At 38.4% G+C, this 17,387-nt stretch overlaps 1 protein-coding gene across 5 annotated transcripts in view; it reads right to left on the bottom strand.

Moving 5' to 3' along the window:
• Window positions 1-17,387, bottom strand: part of NAA16 (N-alpha-acetyltransferase 16, NatA auxiliary subunit) — a 78,455-nt gene that overhangs the window by 59,417 nt on the left and 1,651 nt on the right. For all 5 annotated transcript variants that reach the window (XR_012773494.1, XM_075488745.1, XM_075488700.1 and 2 more), the window contains exons 2-3: window positions 6,016-6,100; window positions 3,610-3,714 (exon numbers count right to left, since the gene is read on the bottom strand). Coding sequence is in view for 4 of the 5 variants with exons in the window: in XM_075488745.1 (XP_075344860.1) it covers window positions 3,610-3,714; window positions 6,016-6,100 (190 nt within the window). In the remaining variant the exon portion in view is untranslated. The remainder of the gene's footprint in view (window positions 1-3,609; window positions 3,715-6,015; window positions 6,101-17,387) is intronic.

Genomic DNA, 17,387 nt, shown 5'->3' with positions numbered 1-17,387 from the left:
ATATGAAGACATAAAGCAGACTTGTAATTATCAAGAGTAAAAGATATAAGACTCCGGCCAAAAGAAGAGACCTGTGCAAATTAATAGTCTGAAGGAAACTTTTAATATGCAAGCAAGAGACCCTGTTTTGCATTTCTACGGGAACACCAAATTAATTTCAGCCAGCTGAAGCACACAAAAACTCCATACGCGTCTTTGAGACTGCCAGGAGAGCTGCTATTGCTGCCATGATGATTTAAGACTAAATGGGAAAAGGGGACAAAACAATTTTGGATACAGTTACAGCAGTTGGTCTAATACAGCTACTTCTTTCTATAAATCCTGCCTTGCCTACTTGAGTTCAAGTATTCAGGATGTGGATCTAAGTTAAATGTAGTATCTTCATATACCTGCCTCAGAACTACTCATGTTGTAGCTTTCACCTAGAGCAAGACAATTCAGTCCAAAAGAATTTATGTGCACTTTAACAGTGTACTTAGACTAAGATGATGCTTTAAGTAATTTATCAGGCATGATTACCAATTGAATCCAGCAATGGTAATGTGGCTTAATCTTTCATAAATCATATTTGTCACTGTCCTGGTTTCAGCTGAGATAGAGTTAATTTTCTTTATAGTGGCTGGTATGGGGCTATGTTTTGGATTTGTGCTGAAAACAGTGTTGATAATACAGAGATGTTTTAGTTGTTGCTGTACTAGTCAAGGACTTTTCAGCTTCTTGTGCTCTGCCAGGTGCACAAGAAGCTGGGAGGGGACACAGCCAGGATAGTTGATCCAAACTGACCAAAGGGCTATTCCATACCACATGACATCATGCTCAGTATATAAAGCTGGGGAAGAAGAAGGAAGGGGGGACATTTGGAGTGATGGCGTTTGTCTTCCCAAGTAACCGTTACGCGTGATGGAGCCCTGCTTTCCTGGAGATGGCTGAACACCTGCCTGCCCATGGGAAGGAGTGAATGAATTCCTTGCTTTGCTTGCGTGCATGGCTTTTGCTTTCCCTATTAAACTGTCTTTATCTCAACCCACAAGTTTTCTTACTTTTGTTCTTCCGATTCTCTCCCCCATCCCACCGAGGGGGAGTGAGCGAGCAGCTGCGTGGTGCTTAGTTGCCGGCTGGGGCTAAACCACAACAGTCACCAAGCAATCAAGTAAAGAAAAGCATAAACCCATTCAGAAGTAAGTGCGTACAGTAGTCAAGACTAAGCATAAGAAATTTCAACAGCTGATACAAGCCAATAAAACACAGTGCCACCAATATATTATAGTAGACAGCTCTGGGCAGTCTTGCATGTGTTCCTACAGCATCCTGAGTATAATATGCCACTATCTGAAACATTTATTCTTGAAATAAGTGTAGATCTCCAACCAGATCATTACTCAAATTATATCCAAAAATAGGTCACAATGCGTTTGTAGTTTGATCAGAAAATTTCTGCATTTCTAAACAATTTTAGAACAGCCATTTTCCCCACAAACCTCAATATGGGGAAAGAATTCAAATCTTCTACTCCTCCTTAAACAAGTCAGAACACTGAAGTGACCAGCTGTATTTTAAACACCCTCTACTAGGTGCTTTCTAAAAAGCACAGATGACAAAATACACCAAAAGCACCTTTAAATGTTACAAGAAAATAAGAACATAGATGTATTGCACCTCCTTGAAATCAGCTACTGGAACAAAGCGACTTTAGTGGCTACCCCCCACCTCTCCCTTTAAAGCCAAATGACAGGCATTAAGCTCACATAAAAGAGGAAATGTAAACATTATTTTAGAGAACCTCCCAAGCTCTGCTTACGTAGCAGTGGATCAACAGGCCTTCAAGGTTTCATCAGAACTTCATGGCTAGTCACAAGCCTTTACAAAGGATGTAGAAGGAACCTTTATTAAAAAGCTCAGCCTCAGATCTCAGTTTCTCATGGGCTAGAATATATGTTCTCCTAGTCTGGACTCTCCTCATATACCAGAGCCCCACCATCAGGAAAGATTCAGATATTTGGGTAGTTATTATGATAGCACAACAAGTGCTCTTAAAGTGTGGTAGTAGCAGTTGTTTGTGTGGTAAAGTATGGTTTGCTATTTGTTTAGAATTTACCAAAAGATAATAACTGAAAGTACTGTGACATACCTGATGCCTAGTCTGGAATTAATTCAGTATCAGCTAGCTTGTGCTCACTAGAGAAGTAATTCTGCAGAGACAGATTACTCTAGGAGATTCTCTGTAGAACTGTAACAATACACTTGAATGCAAGAAGTTGGAACTTCTTGCTATATCAGAGTTCGTTCTATGGACACAGCTTAAAAAAAAAAAAAAGAACATTTGTGCCTAATGGGATTCAGATGAGTTTACACTTTTGCTGAATTCAGAAAAAAATCTTTGTAGTCTTCTTAAGGTAAGGTAAGTTTAACGAGCCAGTAAAATAGTGATAAAAATCCACTAAAACTCGTAACAAAAAAAAATTTTTTGTTTTTTTTTTAAGCTTGTCCAGGAAGAGGGTCCCTTTGACCACCCCACCCCCCAGATTAAATCTGAAAAAGCACAGATCCCTCCAGCACTTGTAGGGAAGTCTTCCAGACAGTTTTAAGAGTCAGCATGAAATGCAGACAAGAAATAGTGATGCTGATAAATCCCACTCCGGAATTTTGTTTAGGAATCAGAATCCCCCAAAACTCTCTAGTAACTTTCCCAGATTCTTTTGCTCCCTGATTTAAAGGTGCAAGACTTCTTACACATAGATTAAAGTTGCTTTGATATTCTTTAGGTGTTGAGCTTTTAAGATCAAGAAGGTACAAATTATCTTTGATTATTCTATGGCATACCTCTAGTAACTCTGATAACCGCCATACACTTAGAGGTTTTTCCCAACCTCAAGCTCCCTGGACATTTAATATAGGAATGGTGTAAACAGCCATCCCTTTGTCTTAACTAGACAGCCATCAGAATATGCTTCCTGCGATACTAAAGATTTTTTTTAAATGTTAAAAACTTAAATATTTAATGGGAAATTTGGCCCTTAACATGCAACTCAAATGCATACAGAACAAATAAGTCATTCTGTGAAAATCTGAAGTAGCCTCCTACCTGTGGCTTAAAACAAAAGACAGCTACTCCCAAAGCTCTTGGGTAGCTGTTAAGCATTTCACAGGTATAAACTTTTGGAAGACAAGCTTAGAACAGTAGTAGTCGTCAAGCCAGTAAATGTAAACCATTATCTAAAATTCAGTGGCAAAACAGATATTTTCAGAGCACATCTAGATTGGATTTCTTATACCTTTTTAAGAAAGAAGAAAACTTTAGAAAAGGCCAGATTTTACGAGCCATACCTATTCTCTGCAGAAAGTAAACATCATAGAAGGTCTTTTCCTAAGAGATAAATATAAAAGGCATTTTTCTTAAAGATTCTGCAAAACTGTAGAAAGGAAAATAAAATCTTATTTTAAATATTTGATTACCAATTAATATTCACTGCATGCACCTTATTTTAGACTTTTTTTTAATACAGACCACATTATGTACTTCAAAAGTATGTACTGATGTAGCAACAAAATCATACACACAGAAGTGAGAACTCATAGCAAAAAGATCAGATTCTGTATTACAAAGGATACAGACATGACTCTTTACATCATTACGAAGTCCTTTACGAACAAATTCATATGCTTCTTCTTTCTTCCCTAAGCAGTTCAAGGTCAGTCCTTTCATCGCAAGCGTCTCTGTAAGAAATATCATATACTTATGTTTCCGACTTCCCATATGCCAGTTTCACAGTGCAGATAGCCTTTGAAGTTGTAACACAGTGAAGTTCTCCATCAAATGATAAATTTAGATCAGGATAGCAGCCTAGCACAGCTGAAGACTGTTATAGGGAAGCATTTCCTTTTTTGAAATTGGTCTTAAAAAAATCACTGCAGAGCATCATACAGATGTGATGAACACAGACAACACAAACTTTATTAATTAAAAATACATTTAACTGGCTTTAAGGGAGTTAATAAGCTAAAGCAATTTTAGAGAGCTTCTCAATGTGTGTTAAAGTTCCAGGTAGGCAGAACAAGGAAAAAAAAAAACCAAACATTAAGTTGGGTCATACCATAAGAAACGGATCTCTGTCACAGTCAACTCCGCTATTACCGGTTGCTTAGCTAAGCACTAGCTAAGAGGAGCATATTTCCTGCTACAGTATTTTGGGGGTAGAAGACCTTCTCAAAGTAATAGCATTTTAATCAACATTCTGAGCGCCACAAGATTCCAAATAATACATTGGTATGACTATTGTTCCCCCTCTTCCCCCATTCTTCAAGTAACACTGATGGAAACAAGTTGCATGTAATGCATGCACTATTCCTGAAAGCTGTTCCAGATTAATATTTCAGGTTTTTTTGCTAAATAATAGACCACTTAGTTTTGGCCCCTGCCAGAAGATTAGTCACATTTTCGTCATAAAACTCTGGTTTTCCTCCAATTGCAACCTTTTTCCCAGTATTAATGGCAACAGCCCATCATCTCAAGATCAGCCATAACAGCAGTTTGAAGTTTCATTGATAAATTTGTTTAACATCATTTTCTGTAAAAGCACACTTAAAGTGAATGATGACCCAAAATAAGCCAAGGTTTTTGTTTGATTTTTAAATTGTCCTACATCCAAGGTTTTTGTTTGGTTTTTAAGTTGTCCTACATCCACACTGTAAGAACAGAGTAAGCTAGAATGATACCTTCCAAAAAACATCAGGAAGCTTGAAGAAGAATATCCCCACTGTGGGAGGGAGGGCAAGCTACTCCTACCTTCCCACACCAGGGAGATAACTGTCCAGCCACAGCAATCCATCTGTTTGCCACCTTCTCACTAAATTTTTCAAATTCCTTGTCTCTGAAGCTAAGTGTGACAACAGTGAAGCTTCCCATCAGATCATTTAACTGGCTTAGTTTTGCTTCAGCTGTTCATTCCAGGCTTTGCTCCCAAGCTTCAAAGCCATTAGTGGCTCAGAGCCCAAGTAGTATGTGGACTGCCAAGGCAGCTAGTTGTCCTGGAAAAGTTTAAGAGGCAGCAAGAGCAGAAAAGACAAGAGATGTATACTGAGATGTTATAAAAACACAAGTGCTAGTAGAGACAAATGCATTAGGGTCAGAGTTGGACGAGCCACTCTAGCTTTGAAGCAACAAGAAAACTGTACTTTTATCTTTAGGGAAGATAATGGAGAAACAGCAGACACTGATGGAAGCATGAGAAGGATTAGTTGAACATTTTGCCAAGATTTGACAAGGTCAAATAGGAAAATAATTTTACTGACACAGTACATGCACACTCAGTGTTAGGCTGCTTAAACGGCAGACAAACAAGAAAAATTCACTGTATCAGAAGGAAAGATTGGCTGACCCATGCAACAGAAACCCTGTAATACAGTAAGACTAGAGTATCTTATTGAGGATTAAGTTCTGACAGATGTAAATAGAAGCAACATTTTGTTGTCCCATTTCCTCCAATATTTATCAGAACAGGATCTCCAGATTCCATCTTTAGCTTCAAGTCTTAGCAGCAAGAGTATTACACTTAGCTTTCCTCCTTGTAAGCAGCAATTTGGTATGCAGTACAGAAAATTTAGAGTATGAACTTGACAAAAAAAAGGCAAGATTTTTAATTCATTGGCAGAATACCTTCATGTAATATTCAAAAAAGGCTGGGCTTGCTGTTAAATAGGAATGTAAGAAAAACCCACACTAGCATTCTGACCCAGAAACCTAGAAAGGCAACTTACTTGGAAGCTTCACTGAAGTGTGCTTCCACCATGTATTTTGACCTTCATCATCCCACCACACAGGACTGTTTGACTGAGCTACCGTGGAAACTTGGTCTGAATACACAAAGACTGAAAATCCAGAGTAATTATTCAGTCATAAGGACAGAATCATACTCAGCAATAAGGTCCTTTCTTTCCCAGTAGTATGGAATCAACTGATTATACATTTAAGCTCACGACAGGAAAAAAAAAAAAAAAATCTTTTGAGTCTGCAGTTACCTCCATGTTCAGCAAATTTCGGGTTAGAGAGGATCATCTTGCAGAACTTGAGTCCATTTTTGTACTGTTTTTGTTCGTAACATTTCTGGAAAAAAGGTAGAATAGAGTCACTGAAATGCATTTACAAAGAGAGTACCTTAACGTATTACTACAAATGCAGTAGTTCTTTCAGTAAGGTATGGTAATCAGATCACTAACAAGCTCTAGTTGAATATGACTGTTCATGTTACATGGCCTTTTTTCAGCATTCAGAACAGTATCTGCCTTCATTTACATGCAGCCAATGCTCTACCTCATGGTCTCCTTTATAAAAAGTTAGTAATTCCTTTTCAACAGAAATAGGAAAGGCAAGTAGGAATGTCTACTTCGATTCAGAAATTCTTAAAATAGATAGCCAAGTTAGAAATCTTGACTCAACTGAACTTTTGAGAAGAGTTAGTCTTAAAGAGTCTAGACACTCCTTTCAGCATCCCATTTCCCTGGCCTACTGGCCTCCCAGAGTAAGAAATCTCAGACAGAAGACTTTCCTTGTTGCCAGTGTAGGCTTTTGGGAGGAAGAGAAAAACCATGAAGTAAGATAGACCTATCATAACCTCAAAAATCTAATTTCTAGCTGGAATAGTACAGCTAAAGGCTACTTTTAGATTTATTTTGGGTACCATTTACCTAATAACTAGGTAAACTGGCAAACAATGCAGTTCAACTGCGGGAACACAAGGGAAGAAAAACATGTGAACCTGGGTCCCCTTTCTTCTTTTGAAAGATATTATCTCATGTTAGTAAGTCAGTAAGGTCTTAGTAATTTAAATTGATTACTGATCACTACAGTTGATCACTTTAAAACAAATTTACTTAAGCTGGTTAAAGGCATGCTTGTATCAGTAAGCATGAAAATGATTTATTCATTTAAGCTTCTTCACTTGAAGAAAAAAAAAAAAAACAAACCAGGCTTAACTCTGCACCATTTTCAGTTAATAAGGTGTATTGTCCTGCTGTAATTTAGACAGCTGTTCTCAGGAGAAACTATGTCATTTCAGTTATGTGTTTGAATACTTTAACTGTCTCTCATAGATCACTCCCACTCCATCAATCTTCCAGGGCAGAGGTAAAATCTATGTTAAATTAATGCAGAGCGTAGTAGCTCCTTTGCAGTCATCATACATCATCGCATTGCTTCCCAGGGTACAAGCAATACAGAAACATGCCTGTGCTCACTTTTGGGTAATTGGCTAAGGTGCCAAAACAAGGGTCCTCCTACAGTCTGTGGGAAAGGGCTTAACTGCAGACAGTTTTTAAAGTCTTTGTTGCCTGAAACTCAAGACACTTGCAGTTAACCATGATTAAGTGGAGACTAAATCACAGAATAATTTGGGTCAGCAGGAACCTTTGGAGGTCACCTGAATCACGCCCCAAAACAAAGGAGCACTAACCTTGATTATTAGATCAGGTTGCTCTGCCTGGCTGACTTCTGGCAGGACAGCCAGGGAGTTCCCATAGGAGGCAAATACTTATACTTTTAAGTTACATTTAAACAACAGCAATTACCATTAAAACAACAGCAACAAAAAAGCTTTGAGAATTTTAAACTGAGACTCAGTTTCCACATCTTTATCTGAAATAACCTAGGTTACAGCCAAACTTGGAGTCCCCTCTAGGGGAAGGTCAAATTCTCCCATTCATCTGTTTTTTCTTACTTAACATAATTTTTTGTGTATCATTTTTGAAGCATCATAAGAAAATACTAACAATGCTCTAAGTATGCTTTCTAAATTTGTTCAGGTATGCCTAAAAAAGGAACAGAATAGTGAACATTCATCTACGAATTCTACAACTCTTGCAACTCTGTTAAGTGAAACTCCAAATATACAGCAATGCTTAACCATAGAACAGAAGCTATTTGAGTCAAGTGTGCACCTAAAATAGGTTAACTACTTGAGGAAATCTTATCTATTATCCTTGTTCCAACATTTTTATCCCGAGATAAACTGAGAGTTCAGTCTCAGGCCTAGAATAAGAACTGAACTTAGATTAATTATAGACAAATTTGAGATTTTTGGAAGACAAACAAGATCGCATTTTCCAAAGGCCAACAGATGGATGGAAGAGAAAAGTTAATGCTCTCCACCGGGAGAGAAGCACAATTTCAACATTCACAGTTGTTTGGCTTGCTGATAGACAATCAGCATACCTGTACTTGTCAATAAACAGGTTAGCTCAAAACCAGATGCAAACCACAGTTCCACTGCTTATGGGAGAAGCCTTGCTGGTTAGTCAAAAGTTGACTTCCCAGCCCCACTCCCTCCAAATACATACATATATACACACACATTTGTAAATAAGTTGTGTATTTATACTAATACATTGGCTTAAATATATACCAATATAAAAGGACTTTGCTCAGCAATACAAACTATTTGATTCTCATCAACATATATAGACACACTGAAAGGCTTACAGATTCAGTTACATGGACAAGCCCGGGCCTTTAAAGCATTCAAACTTCATGAATGGACTGCTTTTAAACTTCTGTCTATCCAAAACCTGTGAGTGAGCACATGCTCCACCCGTATCTTGTTTACAGGAGGCCGGAGTTTGATGCCATATGGTACCATCTCATTTTGTAGTACAGATGGGAATTTCATAGTTGAGAAACCTGATGTCTCCATACGTATTCTCAAGTTTTGTACTAATCAGGACAAATATAGCTGAAATGCATTCATTAGTATCTGTCCCATTGCATTAAGTCTTTGGTATATTAAAAGCTTAAACTAATATGCTGGGGGGGGGGGGGGGGGGGAATATTTTCTTTTTTTTTTTTTCCCCCCCAACAGCCTTATCTGTTGTGCTTAACATGAGCACATGATGGGTGCTCCCCATCACCCTTTTATGGCAATGATTTCCTGCTAAAACTAAAGCCGAATCACAAACGTTTACATGCTTGAAACCTCAAAGGGAGATTTTGGCAAGGCCAAAATATTATACAGACTTCTGCTACCAGATGTTCCTGGAAGGATATTACCTCCTCTGGCAAACATCTCATCCTCATTTATTCCCTTTTTCAACACTAACTCAAACGATATCATCTACTAGTAGACTTTGCCACACAATTAAGCTAGACATCTTTTTAATGCACTTTCAGGTAAGTATCAAGTGCCTCCACATAGAGGTCAAACAGGCACAGCATCTAGGAAGTAACTACCACTGTAAAGGTAAAAAATACTAGTAACACGGATAAAACAATGAAGAGCAAGAGGATACTTTAATCCTGTATTACAGTGCTTTGCTGCTTCTACTAAAGGAACTGCAATTCAAAAATTCTGATTTATTTTTTGTATCATGCCATCTTTTTTTAAGGAGACAAAAACCCTTCCACCCTTTAAACAGACAAAAACCCCTTTCACTACTAAATATCAACAGAATGAGGGATCTGAATGACTCGCTAATATTACTTATATGACAGAAGGACTTAATGTATCACTGCTCAATCGCATATGCGATTTATACGTAAATTATGTTTATTTACAACATCAGGTTAGTAAAGGGATGCTTTTACAGACTACACCTCCCTAGACAAAGCATTCACCACTTAAAAAAGGTCTTGTATTGAGAGAACAGCTACATTTTTCACATACTGAAGACAGAGTTTAATAGACAGATCAGCAATTTTATGGCTGAAGTACATCTCATTGTGGCCCTCAGACATTAACACTCACTTCTGAGAAGCCATCTAACAAAAAATCCTCAACTGGCTACTCAAAGAGAGACTGCAGTTGCAGCAACCAATTCCCGTCCTCACTCCCTGTCCCTAGTGTCACTGAATGTACTGAAGTGACATGATATTATTTCATAAACCATTTTTGTGTGAAGGCTGAATAAAATGTAGTATCACATTCAAAGAATGAGGACAAGTATCACATCAAACCAAAGAGCAGTGTTAAGCATAGCAACCAGGCTTCCTCGATCAACTTAAATGTTTTAAGTTGTTTCAGATGGTCTGTGACTGTAACAGAGCTGCAGCAAAGAAGTTCAATCCAAATGAGACACACTGACTGGTCTCATGATGAGCATGTGCAAAGGAGGCTTATACGAAAGATGGGGACAAGCTTTTTAGCAGGGCCTGTTGCAGTAGGACAAGGGGTAATGCTTTTAAACTAAAAGAGGGTAGATTTAGACTAGATAAGGAAGAAAATTTTTACAATGAGGGTGGTGAAACACTGGCACAGGTTACCCAGAGAGGTGGTAGATGCCCCATCCCTGGAAACATTCAAGGTCAGGTTGGATGGGGCTCTGAGCAACCTGATCTGGTTGAAGACGTCCCTGCTCATTGCAGGGGGGTTGGACTAGATGACCTTTAAAGGTCTCTTCCAACCCAAACTATTCCATGATTCTATGCAATTTTCTTTAATAATAATAGTGCAATTTGGAAGTTGGTTTTGCTGTCTCTTGACAAGAACTTGTCAAACACTAAATCCAAACCACTGCCAGCAATTTGACACTATTCTCAGATCCTACCTGTGCAACCCATGTTCTATTAATCTGGTCTGCACATCAACAGGCTGTCTCGCCAGAAACACGCTGGACCATCAGAACCACCAGTAAGAAATATAAGCATTTCAACTGATTTAACTAAGTAGCTGAATAAAAACAGCTTCAAGCTTTGTTAGAACATCGTTTGTTTAAGTTTATTAGTCTTCCCTGCTACTGTACTTCCATATAATCCTGCTTGCAGACCTCTCAGCACTCGACTGAGTTTCAACAGTCTTCTCGCCAGGTAGTGTCTTCTCTCTTGTTGCCAAGATTTTGGTGCAAAACTCTGGGGGTTTTGGCAACACCTAGGATTCATTTAAACAAAATTTTAATGTTATGTTCTCAATGCTTACATCTTCAATTTTTTAAACTGTGTGTCTGCTGTGTTACACTGATGGGGGGGCTGGGTAAGGAAGGAACTCAAGAGCTAAATGTGGAACATCAGAGCCTAGACAAAAGAACAAGGCTTACACATCAAGTCCTATGGAAAGAACGCTGGAAGTCAGTTGTGCTGGAAATCTGTCCAAGCCACAATGGCGATCAAGTTCAGTAATAAAAAACCCTCAAAGTTATTACTGACTGCGATTCTGATCGGCTACTTTTCCTGGGAGCTATCTGACAAGTATTTAGGGGCTGTTCAAATTATTAATAAACATTTCTGACCAAAACCAGGCACAATCAATACAGGAACACCAGCCTACTGTCAGTAGTCTTCTTAACTGGCATTTAACACTTGGACTTCTTAAAAAGCCTTCTTGTTTTATTGAACATCTATAAAACAATGTCATCTGCATCTAATGGACAATCTATGTTTCTCACAGCAGTTGATGAAATTAGTTCTCCAAGTACCTTACTCAGATTTTAGGTAGAACTCACTATATACTGTTCCTATGCTAACAAATAATAATCACTAAATTATTCACCAGTTTGTTAGCAAGGTCTGACACCATCTTGTTTGAATGATATATGCTGAATTCTTTTGGAACTTAATCATCTGTGTTGGAAGTGCTCTTTATATCATGAAGTATTTGGATCCTTTGCAATACTGATACAGGAAAAGAAAGCATCATGATATTATTAAATTTCAGAGACAGACGAGGGACCTCTGCACGAGGTTCCCCAAACAGCAACCCTCTCTCAACACTGATTTCTGTTCACTGATTTTTGAGAGAATGGAAAAAGATATCAGCTGGAAGCAGCCTGAGCTCATAAAGGACAAGGAAAAAGTTCATTACCACTTTCCCACTCTCACAGCATCTTAGACTTCTAGTCCTAGGACAACCCTTCCAGAGAATCAACGTGTTCTTCTACCCTTTTCCCCAAGCCCTACTGGTAATTTCTGTATGCGTGGCCACCCCTACTCTGTGCTGGTCAGAGTGGTTAACCTCATCAGCTGAAATAAAAAGAAGAGGAAGACAACCTAGCTCCAGCCTTGCTTGCTTCAATTGTCAAAATGGACAGGCCACATAGTTCTTCCCCAGACCTGGGGACCTGGCAATGCAGAACAGCGTTGAGTCAGACCACCAGTGGTGGTGTACAATAGAACAAGTGGCCAGCATCATATATAGTGGTAACATTTTGATCAAAGAACTAATGTCACAGTAATGTCTAAGCTTTCACTGTCATGATTTTCTGTATACAACAGCATTTTTTCCTTTAACCAGCTTTTCCCAATTATTTAAGTTCAAATCTACAGAATACACAAAACATATTTCTACCTGCATTCTGTACAGTAACAGTTGTAATCACTGCTCTTTGTATTCTCTATTATTGGCAGAATAAAACTGATATTGTATTTATTATTAGAAAAAACATGTGTGATAAAAGAATGTTGTTTCAGCATTTACTGTCAGAGACATCTTTAACAGCCGTATAAGCTATGCCTCTTTTAAAAGGGGAAGCTCATTATTAAAAAGTTTGCCTTAAATTAAGACCTCGTCTAATTCCGCGGTGTGCACACACACTCAATACAACCTGAATCCCTAGAACACCCTTTGCTTCGAAGGGGCAGAAACAATAGAACATGCAGTAGAAAGAGCTCTTGCTTACAAGTACTTAGCATCTGTAACTTCCTCACTATTTGAGTTAGCAGAATTCTCTTACTGTTTATGAACATGCGTATGCCTCTGCAAAGCAGAAACCATAACACTAACACTAGAAATTAGAGGAGTCATAGCCCCATCACACATTTTCAACTAGTTTTTAATCTGCACTTTGTGTAGAAGTACTGAAGAAACTAATCTGCCACATCTCCTGGGATGAAACTGTAATTTGCCTAGCAAGAACTCAGACTGAGCAGGTGCTCCAAGCTAGTGGAACTGCATCTGTGAGCAGTTCAGCAAATGAAATTATCAACATCAGCACTGTTTTGTGAGACCTGATACACACACACATGTAGAAATCTCAGGCTTTAAAAAAAAGTTATCTTTTATTTAGACATCCTGAAGCAAGTTCAAGGCAATTACCAATGCAAGCCTTAAACACTAACTTCATCTCAACATTCCATAAAAGATTTCACAGTGATTCAGACAAAAAAGTTGCATGAATCCTAACCAATCAGGCCAGAGAGCTCAGACCCACCTGGTACAGGGCACTATAAGTAAGATACAAGTGCTAGGTGCCTAGGGAGAGACTTATGAATAAGACAAGCTTTATTACAGTTCCCACCAGAATGTTCTCAGCCTCCAGTTATTTGTGCCTCACCAATCCTCTGAGCCAAAGGGTGTATCTTCACACATACAAACAAGTAAAGGGTTTCCCCCACACACACCCCCCAAAGTGCCTAAAACTTTTCATAGCTACTACATCTTGCAGCAAAGGGTTCCACAGTATAACTACCTTTTTGTTAAGAACTTTTTGTTTGGAGCCTGCTACTTTGCAGCCACCATTTCTACCAAAATGAAAACTAGGTGTGATAGCTTGAAAATAGGCAAGTCCCTACTTAACTTCTCCAGATCGTTCATAATTTCAAAATCTTCTATTAAGTTCTTCCTCCTTCAAGAAAGTAATTTCATACTTGCATCCTCCTTCTGAGGAGGTGCAGGAGCAGGACCAGGGGAAACAGCAATGCACACAGCACTGCAAACACAGACTTGCAGTGTACTTCAGCAGTGGCGTAACAGCATTTTTCTTTTCCCAAGATTCACCAGCTTTCAACTAATGTACAAGGACATTGTTTTAACAGAACCTCAAAAATCCCTAAAAGTCTCAAATCCTTGGGGCAATCCAGCTCACAGACCATACTAGGTCTACATTAAACTAGGATTTCCAAGCCTAACATTCATCTACAAGCAATTTTACTATGACTCAACTTACTCCAGAAACACGAAGTACTTCTGCATGTTTTCAGGTGGCCTTCACTTTTTGTGCCACAAGTAGTTTAGTACTCTTCTTGCTATTCATCACTTCTTCAATATAACCATAGGCAATAAAGTTCCAGCACAAAACACAATGGGACTTAACTCTGAAAAGTGATCATTTATTCATACAGGAACTTTCCTTAAAAAAAAAAGAGTGCAGAGTGAATAAGCAACCAGCACCATTCCATGGAAGCCTGCTTTATGAGCCTTCCATGATGACATTTACAAACTTGTTTTGAAAAATACAGGAATATTTATTTGGGATAAAGTCTTCTCCAAATGAGACTCCCTCAAATCACTGACAAGTGTGAAGCATGATTTTCCCTTATTTTCTCTTACTGACTCTTGCCATTCGTCTATTATTTATCCTCCACAATTCTGTCATTTTAGTAGTCTGTAGCTGGCCAGGCATCCTCACCACCTCTTTGAAAGTCAGCATCAAGAAAACAGCCTACACTCTTCCTATGCTGCCCCTCTTTAACAGCTCAAGTTAACCACCACACCATAAATCAGTCTTATTAGTTACACCAGATTTTTACTGACAGCTCCATACTCCTGTCTTTAAAGGAAGGGATCTTTAACAGAGACTTCAAACATCTACTACTCCAGTAGTGGATTACAACGGCTACCTCAGCTGTTATTCATCTCATTTGGGAGGCATTAATTAGCATAGCATCATACCTTCCCAATTATTGAGTTTAATAGTTTGGTAACTCCCCCACATCATTACTATAAGACTGACTATTTGCATGCTTATAATCCATTATTATTTCATTAAATAAAATGAAAAAAAAAGTTTAGAATTTTATGAATAAGAATTAACTCCTACAAACACTTGCATATTTACCTTTTATCAAAGAAGAAATCTCTTAAGATTATTGTAGAAGTCAGGGAACAAAAAGGACACTACAGAGAAGCTGAACAACAACTCAGAGACAGGGCACTTCAGATAATTTCTCAGATTTCCTCACCCAAAAAAGTGGAAGATACATGCCCAAATGAACTAAGCAGCAACATGTCACTGCTACAACAGGATATACTTGCAGACTTTTTGTTTACTTGAAGTCAAACAAGAGTAAATGGCTAAACTGGTCTCAGTAAGAGTAATGCCTTGTATCTGAAGAGGTACTAGGACTTAGCTCCCTCATAACAGGATGAAATATTCACAAGCTAGCCCCTCCTCAAAGGAAACACATTTGCAATTAAAGCAGCAAACCTTATTTCATGCAACAACAACACAGGGAATTCACTAAAAAATTAAAGGATTAATTATTTACAGGCATGATACTATCCACAGTTATATTAGGCATGAAACAAACAGCAGACGATACCTTATGCTGTGTGGTATCAGGCAGATGCCAATAGTTACTGCAAGACACTAAGCATTTCTTAAAAACAAGAACAATTTGGCAAGTAAGCCATGAAAGTATGACAACAACCCCATGGCTTTCCTCTAAAGCACTCAAGGACTGCTACCATGCCCTGTCCATACAGAGCTGATTTGATTCTGCAAAGCCAAAGCTTAAAACTAATTTTAAGATGAGACATAGTTTATAATCTGGGTTCTCAGGTGGAGGGGAAAAAAAAAGCTGTTTAAACTGAAACACATTCTGAAGGCAAGCTTACAACTCTGTTTTAAATACACAAAATAAAAGATCTGCCTAAGCTTACTAGAAGTAAACAGCAAACGCACATTACCAAACATCAATGTTAACAAGAAGCATTAAGTTACCACATGTACATGTTTATTTTAGATTGCATTATTTTAGATTGCAGAATGCATCTACCCCATTCACTTAACAAGTCACATGAGCTGAAGACTGATTTTAAGTGGCAAGAAACACACCAGCATTCCTGTATTAATTATTCTTTATGGATGCCTTTCTCTCTTTCCATAAACGGGGAGCCAGGAAGCTTTCAGACACTTCCTCCGTGCCTTCTGTGAGACTGGGAAGTGAAAAAAAGGAGCTTGAAGTTTCTCAGCCTCCCCCCCCGCCCCCCCAAGCAACATCACACCTGTAAGCACCATCAGAGCTTCCAGAGGAAGAGCACTAGTCTGAGAAAAAGCCCCTGTAAAAGAGTGGAAGTCTTGAGAAACAAAACAGACCTGGAAGTCAGGACAGTGAGAGAAATGAGCTCTAGTACTACCTTACAGTAGTACTGAGAAACTAGGACTACTACCTACACTGCAATTGCTCTAAGTTCCCTAATCACATCACAGCTAGTTTTAAGTCAGCTTGTTCAAGTACTGCCAAGCGTGCAGGCACACAAATTGACTTGGCTTAAAGACTATTTACTCGGCTTCTTCAGCAGACTTCACAGCTTACAATGACCTCCGTGAGGTCACACTAGTTTGGGCAGCTCTGTAAGCTTGGTTTGCTGTTACGGGTGCATCTTGTTTAGACTGTTGATAACCTGTCTCACATGTTACATACACACACCAAGTCACTGACTCCTAAGTAATTCTCATGACCTCCAAATGAGTTTCCCATTTCATAACTGCTAATTCTCTGCAGAGTGTTTGTAAAAATACTTAGTCTTAATATACGAGTATAGTTTCCTCACATCTGTTCCAAGTAATTATATCACTACATGCTTGTAAGGTCTTATTCCACAGCCTCCCATGTAATGCCCCCCCAATTTTTAAAATGCTCATAGCATCCCTAGTAAGTTTGAGTATTCTGGCAGTGTCAAAGTAGGCAAAAGCTGCTTCAATTAAAGAGCCTTTAGCACTACAAGCTATACTACTACATTAAAATACTCCGAAACATGTCAAGCAACCAAAGAGTTCAATTTGTACTATGTAGACATTAGTATTCCAGAAAAAAGTGCACCATGAAGTAGTCAAAGCTAGCTAGAAAAAGTAATAAGAAATTAAGTTTCAAGAAGTATCAATATATGAAGTGACAAGCCAACAAGTAAGAGCTTGTGATTAACACTTCAGGAACCATGACTAGCCACTACACAGCACCAGTTAAACCTTCTAGCTTTAGAAAACAAGTAAATTTCCATACCAGCTTCAATGAAGTTTTATGCATCTCTTTTTTTCCTTGCCTAAGCACTTATGTTTTGTCCACTGCTTAATAGAAAAAAAAAAAAAAGAGGTTGTCTAAAATATGATCTCCAGACATGCTCTTCTATATTTCAGTTGAAAAAACTTCAGAAGTGACTGCTACTGTGAACTTGTTTGCTACTAGTAAGAATAATCACTTAACTGTTCTAATATTAGTCATTTATTTTTAGCAGAGAGAAAGAGGAGTGCTAGAATGACTTACTAAGATGCATACCATAAGCATGCAGTAAGCAACAAATCACCATTAAGTCTTGTAAAATCTGTATACTACCCAAAGCAGGTAAAAGAAAATGCTCCAAAGCACCTGCTGAAATGCACCAGCTACATAGAATGCACAGGCTTACACACATTGTTTTGAGCTCAGCTTCCTGAAGCCAAAATGCTTACCTCTCAACCACAATGTTATTGAAACC

Source organism: Mycteria americana, chromosome 1, assembly GCF_035582795.1.
Source record: "Mycteria americana isolate JAX WOST 10 ecotype Jacksonville Zoo and Gardens chromosome 1, USCA_MyAme_1.0, whole genome shotgun sequence".
Taxonomy (NCBI): domain Eukaryota; kingdom Metazoa; phylum Chordata; class Aves; order Ciconiiformes; family Ciconiidae; genus Mycteria; species Mycteria americana.
Note: the sequence above shows the minus strand (reverse complement) of the source record. Positions and strands in the feature narration are given on the sequence as shown.